Source organism: Psammomys obesus, unplaced genomic scaffold (genome assembly GCF_907164565.1).
Source record: "Psammomys obesus unplaced genomic scaffold, mPsaObe1.curated_primary_1811, whole genome shotgun sequence".
Lineage (NCBI taxonomy): Eukaryota > Metazoa > Chordata > Mammalia > Rodentia > Muridae > Psammomys > Psammomys obesus.
The window spans coordinates 5,456,605-5,465,177 of NW_026587032.1; the positions used below are offsets into that span (position 1 = coordinate 5,456,605).

General features: G+C 44.3%; 1 protein-coding gene across 3 annotated transcripts in view; it reads left to right on the forward strand.

The window, feature by feature from the left end:
• The window catches only part of Gria1 (glutamate ionotropic receptor AMPA type subunit 1), a 308,514-nt gene extending 300,277 nt beyond the window's left edge, over nucleotides 1-8,237 (forward strand). For 2 of the 3 annotated variants that reach the window (XM_055602892.1, XM_055602891.1), the window contains exon 16: nucleotides 5,666-8,237. In XM_055602892.1, coding sequence (XP_055458867.1) covers nucleotides 5,666-5,869 — 204 coding nt within the window. In that variant the 3' untranslated portion in view covers nucleotides 5,870-8,237. The remainder of the gene's footprint in view (nucleotides 1-5,665) is intronic. The other variant, XR_008719624.1, reaches the window with a different exon arrangement.
• The last annotated feature ends 336 nt before the right edge of the window (nucleotides 8,238-8,573 follow it).

Genomic DNA, 8,573 nt, shown 5'->3' on the forward strand with positions numbered 1-8,573 from the left:
CACACACACACACACACACACACACACACACACACACACACACACACGATGTCTCAGCAGTTCAAAGAGCCTTCTCTAGTCAGCATGTGAAGGAAGAGAAAAAGTGAGCACAAAGGGAAAAAGGGCAGGAGGGAGGTTAAAAGGGGGAGGGACGGCTAGAAACTTTCCTAACAAGGTGTTAGTGCCTCGTTTTCATTATCGTATTCTTGAAGATCTAAGGCTAATAAAAAGTGAGGCTAGGAGACGCGAAGGAGCATGAGCCTACAAGGTCACATAAGCCAGGAGCTAGAAGGACAGGAATTAGACAGTGAACAAATCCTCCACAAAGCCCAGGCTCTTGGTTTAGGCCAAGACATTTCTAAACTGCTCATTCTCTCTTTTTCCATCTACTGATTTTTTTTTTTTTTGAGCACTTGCCTTATGTCCCTCAAGTGCCAATCATAGTGCTGGTCACAAAGACAAATGAAGGGCATCCTCCTACTCAGACTGTCTCACTTAGGCAGGCTTCAGCACAGGATCTCAACTGAGTCTTCTTGACACTCTTTGCCCTTTTATGTGTCGTGAACAGAACACGTGTGTCACAGCGAAAGAGGGAGAACAATGCTCAGCATGGGAGTTTCCACCAGGATCCACCCAGAAACAGAGCACCATCTCAGGGTTCCGTGGGGAAGGCAGACAGTTGCTGAACACTGGCCTGCTAGATGGTGATGTCCCCCGGGACCTTCACTGACTGATGACAGAACCAGAGCAGAATGGTCAGAATAGCTTCCCTGGAAAAGTGGTGTTTAACAGGTTGAAGTGGGAGATGAATTAGCCAAAGCCAGAGAGTTGTCAGCAAAGGATGCCCAGAGCCAGAGACTCAAACACTAGAGCTCTTGCCTGGAAGTGTCAAGACACCAGTAAGACGTGGACAGAGAAATACTGAATTGGCAATGTAGGCACTGTGGACACAAATAGGAACTTCAGGTAGCCCACAATGTCCTAGTACAACTGTCATGATGCAAAAACATCACCTAGGGCAAATTTTAAATATTGTAGAGCCTTACAGCATCTGTGTTTCACCTCTTCCAGGGAGAACAGAATAGCATCTTTGTCCTTGGCTGATACTAAGTATTCACTCAGTGTTGGTGGAGTAGAATTCAGACATCTCTAGACCTCCGTCCTGGGATTCCAGCACAGTTTGAGAACTAGAGATTCTAGGATGTTTAACTTGCTTTCCATCCCACCATTCTGGCTCTTGTCCACTCTTCTCCAATATTTGATAAATGCATCAGAAAGAAAGCAAGTAAGAGGCCAGTACCCACCTATGATAGGATGTGCTCTGGGCAGCCCTCGGCTTCCTGAGAAAATGGCTCCGGTACTTTAAAGGTATTAGTGACATGCCAAACTTGTCTCATATTTTGGTGGGCTCTGGTATTGACTGTGCCACTAACCTTGCCCTTAAGAGAAACACATGATGTTTTGCTTACTTTAGTGAGATATTGCAGAAATGTTTGAGACTTTTGAGGAACACAGCCCAAGGTAATCTATGGGAGCTTTGATTTTGTTGTTGCTGTTGCTGCTGTTGTTCATATCAAAGAAAACAGTCTATGGACCTAGGGCGATAGCAGTCAAAAAAGTGCCTGCTATGCAACATGGGGACCTAAATTCAATTCCCAGCACACACATGAGAAAACTGGTGGTGCATATTTTTAATCTCAGTGCTGAAGAGGCAGAGATGGGTGGATCCCTAGGACTTGCTGGCCACCCAGCCTAGCTGAATCAACGAACTCCAAGTTCCAGTGTGAAACTTAGTCTCTAAAAACAAGGTTGATTAGTGGCCTCCATGTTCACTTGTACGCCTGTGCACACAAACACACACACACACACACACACACACACACACACAATTTTTAAACATAGTAGACCAAAATCTTGAAGGCTAGACATTCCAAGCTACATTCTAGAAAGTTCTATGTTTTTCCACTGACACAATTAAAATGTTATTCTATTTTTAACTTTTTATAAGGCAAAAATCAGTAATCATTAATTCGTCCTGTTCTCAGCTCAGATTTCCCTTGGGTAGCAGTGTGGTTGTATTTATTTGGCCTTTGACTCAAAAGAATGCAATCCAAATCACACTTCCTTTTTGGTGGAAGAATGCCAGGGGAGGATGTAAATAAACTGAGTCCCAGGATTTGAGGAAGAGACAGAACCAGCGTGGGCAGAGCATCATATGGGGAGAAAGCTGTCTGAATCATGGATTTTGTTTTTTAGAATATCTTATTTATTCTTTGATAATTTTATACATGCATACAATGTGTCTGGATCACAACCACCTCCAGCTCCCCTCCCCCTCCTCTGGATACCAACCAACACATCTCCCACCTACCTTCATGTTCTCTCTGCTTTTTTGTTCTTGTTCTTATTTGGGGAGCCCACTGAATCTTGTTAACCGATCTTGTTGGCTTGACGTGGTTCAGCCCTGTTCAGGTAGCCACAGCCTCGGTGAGTTCACGAGTGCAATGGCCGTGTCTAGAAGACGGCATTTCACAGCATTCCTGCCATCCTCCAGCTCTTACGCTCTCTCTCCTTCCTCTTCCGTGATGTACCTTGACCCCTTAGGAGGAAACATTAATAGAGACATTCCATTTACAGGTGAGCATTTCACAGTCACATATTCTCAGTACTTTAACCGATTCCGAGTCTCTGCATTAACCGCTAAAAGATTAACTGGCTGAAGTTCAGAGCAGCACTAATCTATACATATAAATACACCACCGTTGGGAACACAGTTTTACAACATACGCATTTAGCAAAACAGGAGTAGGTTTCCCCACTAAGACCTAGAACCATATGCTTCTGCCCAGACTGAGAGTACCAAGCATGGGTTAAATCCTGTGAAACCTGCAGAGCTCAAGTCTAATCAGAAAGTGGGTTGATTACCCTCGTAGCCATCACGCCACAGTTGCATCAGGAGACACATCTTGCCTGGCAAGTCAGGATCATAGTATTCAGAGTTCACCACTGGGTAAGTCCAGGAGAGACTTTTCTCCCCTCGTGGTCTAGCATGGCACTTTCCGGCACTGCGAAAGCTAGCCAGCAGGAAGTTAGTATGTCAGTTCTAGCTTGACGCTTTGCAATCAAAATGTATTGTATTTCAGCAACAGCACCCAAGAGCAATAGCCTGTATTGTTTGTGGGCCTTTAGAGTCTCTCTGACCAAAACTCAAAGGGAAGCAGCCCGTGCCTGGCACTGAGATTTTTATGTAAGGACTCTTGTCCTGTAGGGGAAGGCTTTTGCCACCCATGAAGGGTGCCTATGTCCAAACACTTTCTCTTTTTAGCTATTTTTAAGCTTTTATTATTTTTAATAATGTGTTGTGTTGGTGTGTGCATGTACGCATGGAAGCCACAAATATCAGATCCCTTGAGCTGGAGTTGCAGACAGTTGTAAACCACCAGACATGGGTGCTGTGAATCAGGTCCTCTGAAATAGAAACATGCACTCTTAACTAATGATCTATTTCCCCGGCCTCTAAATATGTGTGTATTCATATATATACACATATATATTAATTAGCCTCAAAAAGGTTTCCATGCACCTTTAGTTTTGCTTAACCTACTCCCTCCATCCTTCCTTAAACCTTTAACACCCATCCCCCAGATGATTCATGAATTTTGAAAAGAAAGAACATTTTAAAACATTATCAGAATGTTCAATAAGAAATGGGTATCAAGAAAAAAAAAAACCCACACACATCAGACTGTTTATGTCCATCTGGCTACAGGAGACAGAGTGAGCTCTCCAGGTCACAACAACAAAGTCAGGGTATCATGGAAAGGATGTTTTTTTAATAAACTTAAGAACATCTTATGCAAATTGTCTGTGTAATGACCAGTAACGATAGCCATGGATTGTGAAGGAATAGTCTTGGGCTCCCCCAGGATATGAGCTTCCTTTAAAGTAACAAAACTTACAAATAAGAGTGTATGATGCACACACACTGAAAGGGAGCCAGCCTTTGCTGTCAGCAGATGTGATTCAGGTCTTCGGGGAGAAAGCCAAGCACAATGCGATCTGAAGAATGTGGAAGGTTGGTCTTAGTGAAGGAAGTCCCTAAATCCACAGGCAACTCTTCTCATTGGGTTGACTCCTACCAAGAAACTAAACCTCACCCCCAAAGTCCATGAACTCGGAAGTGGAGAGGAAGTGATAAGGATAGAGTCTTGGTGCCACAGAGTTCTTCTCCAATAGAACTTTGCAGAGAACAATGCTCTTCTCGTCCAGTAGGATAGGATCCAAGGCCTGGATTTTGGCCTTGAACATTCATTTCACTTAACAACCCTGATTCGGGGGTGACCCTTGAGTCCTTTCCAGACCTAGAATTGCAACACCCTAGAAACCACCAAGCGAACAGCACTGAGCCAGTATGTCAGTGTAGACCCACAAGCTGTACATGCTGACAGCAGCAGATGGAGCACAGATGAAGGCTTTTGGAGATGTGGTCTCACTCTCTTCAGCACATGATCCCTTCCGGGTACATTTTGTGAATTATCTTATTCCAATGACTCCTAAGTACCTTTATCATGTGGAGCCAGAAGCAGGTTTGTTTCTTTTTCAGAAAATCGTTTAGACCTGACAAGAACACACTGCCAGTTTCCCTTGCTGTTTCAAAGCACTTTCTGTGAAGTACTGCCATTCTGTGTAGACAGAGATGAGGAACAGGGATGAGGAACAGGAAAAGGCAGAGGAAGAGCAAAAGGGGGTAGAGAAGAGAAACAGGGAGAGTAACAGCAGGGAGAAGAGAAAGAGGGAGCAGAGAATGAGGAGGAGAAAGGGGGACAGAGGAAGACTGTAGCTGCCTAGTCACATGTTATAGACATGGAGTTTTAAATGTTCTAAAAATACCAGAGACAAGAACTGATCACAGAACTTAGCTTAGGTATCAGGATGCAAATTTCCTAAACTCTATTCCAAGGCCACCAAGGAAACGCCCCACCTGCAGAAACCATGGGATGAGATAGCTTAGAGCTTGCTTCCTGAAACATTGAAGCCTAGGCCCTGGCAAGGTGAAGGGAAGGGGGTATGTACAATGTGATTGAAAAAGCCAGGCATGGGGCACACCTTTAATCTAGAGGCAGGCGGATCGTTATGAGTTTGAGGCCACCCTTGTCTACAAAGCCAGTCCAGGACAGCCAAAGCTACACAGAGAAACCCTGTCTTGAAAAACCAAAAAAGAAAGAAAGAAAGAAAGAAAGAAAGAAAGAAAGAAAGAAAGAAAGAAAGAAAGAAAGAAAGAAAGAAAGAAGAAAAGAAAAGAAAGACAAAGATTATGTTCCAAAGAGAGCAAGGATGCATTCCCAAGGCCACTGTGTGTGCAATGTGTCTTACTATCAGTACAGACAACCTGCAGGTATAGACTAGCACATGAGATTGGTGCTACTAACCTGTGGTTTCTAGAGTATTAGAATTCTAAATCAGAAAAGGACTTAGTATGCCAGAGAATGAATAGGAGCTACCAAGAACTGCCTATACTACTGTTGGTTTTGTTTGTTTTGTTTTTGTTTTTGAGCTCAGGAGTTGGGAGGAAAGTTGGAAGAGAGTTTCAATCCCTTCTTGACTCATTCCCCTTTGCCAGCCATTACCAAGGACCTGGGGAAGAACCCCCTGTCCTCCTGAAAAGGGTTTCTGTTTGATCCCACAGCAATCCATCAATGAAGCCATACGGACATCGACCCTCCCCAGGAACAGCGGGGCAGGAGCCAGTGGAGGAGGCGGCAGCGGAGAAAATGGCCGGGTGGTCAGCCAGGACTTCCCCAAGTCCATGCAATCCATTCCCTGCATGAGCCACAGTTCAGGGATGCCCTTGGGAGCCACAGGATTGTAACTGGAGAAGACAAGAACCCCTCAGGGAGCAGGCTCAGGCTCCCCCAGCCCCATCCCAAGCCCTTCAGTGCCAAAAACAACAATGAAATGAAACACCACCTCCACTTACCACAAACCATATGGAGGACAATTCAGCCAATGTCCCTGAAGAATTAAAAAAAAAAAATCCACTAGTTCATTCCTTTTGTTTGGAGATTTTTTTTCACCCTTTTCCATTTGCTAAGTGAAGATGGTAACTAACTCTATGCTGCAATAATGGGAGAAATCCTGTCCAATGAAGTCTAACATCTCTAAAAATGGAGTCACTGGGATATTAATGAAGAAAACAAACTGTTTAATTTTAATTCAGTTGTTAATGTGTCTTAGTGTGTGCAGTTATTTTCTTACTAATATCCATGGTTTGCAGGCTCTGTTAGACCCTTTTCCTTCTTTTTGTCCCCAGCCCCCCACCCCTACCCATCACTCTCCAGTTTTCAGATTGAAGACTCATGAATGGTTCCACCTTACAAGCAAGGAAAGGAATATGCAACCTTCAAACTCAGTGTGGGAGCTCTTCATGATACCTTCCATTCGTTAGCCCACACTGCGGATGGAAACAGACACTGCTGGAGAAGGGGGCTGCCTTCCCCAGAAAGAATACTACCTAAATGCTAGTTCATCAGAAAGTAATCAGGAAGAGCATCTCAGCTAGAGGATAAAAAGGGGCTGGGCAGAGTATAGACGGAGGAGGACTCACTAAGTTCCTTGTTGCTTAGAAGAAGCTTCCTGTAGTGCTCAAGAACTGTTCCATGGGCCATAGAGTACCAGTACAGTACAACTCTTTACAGAGACAATCTCAGCCCGAAAATTTGTGTTCTACCATGCTCAGACCCAAAGGCAGTGTGGTGGCCAAAGGGCAACTGGCCTCCTGAACCCAGTAGAGCTTTGCAAAGAACTGGCAGTCAGGGAGATGTCACACATGATTCTTGCCTTTCCTTTGCTTGACATCTAGACTGGATCCCCATGGTGGAGTAGGACTCTCTGTGGAGCCTCTGGCATGAGGTGAAATGTTGTCCAAGCTAAATGCAAAATAAAGGGGATGGGGAATTATGGAAGTCCAGCCAAGCCCCTGCTGCAGAGCCTTCTGTGCTGTTTCTTGTCCTTGGTTTGAGAGACCAAATATAAACTTGTGAGTTATGTCAATGCAGAGAACTGGGGTTTTCTGTTAATAGAGTATTGTTTTAGCATGTGATCAGATCTTAAAGAAAGATAGCAAAGCCTGAATTCTTTTGGGAAACAGGAAGGATGAGTTAAGTTGCTAAGTACATCAGGGGGCCTTAAGATGCCTGAGCCCATCTTCTAACTCTAACACAAAGATACTAACTTTTTCCCTGGCTAAGACAAAGGGAGGACATTGCATTACAATGGCCAGAACCAGTGCAATGACCAAGGTGAAGGACAACCAGACAGAAAAGGTGACGAGAGCCACACTGAGAGACGCTAGGCTGCTTGAACCTTTGTGTGGAAGTGGGAGGCCCTGGCACACAGCTTTGTGGAGACCTCCACTCTCCTTCTTGGTGCAACTGGCTTCCACCTCTTCTGCAGACACTCCCAGGTGCATGCTTCGGTGAGTGCCATACGCCACGAGCTTTTACTGATAACCATATTCTGGCTTGTTCTCCTACCCTCTGCTTCCATCCAATCTTCCCCATTAGGTGTCATCATTACCACCATCAACGGATGAGCTGAAGATTTCAGAGCCTACCCATGGTTCAGGGCAGTAGAAATGGCATCTTCTGTAGATGCTATCAGTGGACAACCACCATTTCTTTGTCTCTCTCCCTCTCTCTTCATCAGCCATAGCAAAGAAACATCCCGGAATCAAGCCTTCACCCCATTGTTCAGTTTCTCCCATGCTATCATGGGCTTGTGCAGCAGTGTCCTGAAAATGGGTTATCACCTTTTATTTCTGTCAGCCAACATCCTCCCAGCCTCCTGCCTACCGCTGAAGACTCTGGTGTGACCTGCCAGTGAGGAGTCTGCACCTAGAAAGAGATGGAACTAAACTCTGCCATCAGCTGCTTCAAAGACCTTCTGCCTATGGCCTGAGATGTTCTCCAGCCCCTGAGCCTACTGGTTGGATAGAGAGAGACTGTGCTGGGAATGAGGGTCTTGCTGGGAGGAGCCCATAATTCCAGGGAAGATGCTTCTCACCAAGGGATATGTGGAGAGAAAGCAGAAGTGAGAAAGAAGTTACCTTGTATTATGTATTTTTACTACACTTTTCTTAAAAATGGAGCAGTGGGAAAACTCTGAAAGAGATTGACATTTTTCTCAACAGGAATCCATACTTAACAGTTCTGGCTTTCATTAAATTTTGCTCTTTGGTACTTGGGCCTTTTATTTAACATCTATATTTGCTTTAACTCTTGGTAGATGTGTAAGAAAACAAAAACCTCTCGTTCGATCAGACACTAAATATTGGGGGAGATTCCTGTTTTATTTTCAATAGCCAGGGTTTGTTGGGGTTTTTTTTGTTTGTTTGTTTTTTTCCTATTTTGGTATTTGCATAAAATGAACAGTACCACCAAGAATTAAATCACTGTGGACCCATTATCTACCTTTCATTATTGTCCATTCCATTTTGTGCCATTTCTGAAGCCAGGGTTCCTAAGATTAATGTTTCCTTTTCTTCAGCCTAAGCCAAGTAGGTTTTTAACTCCACC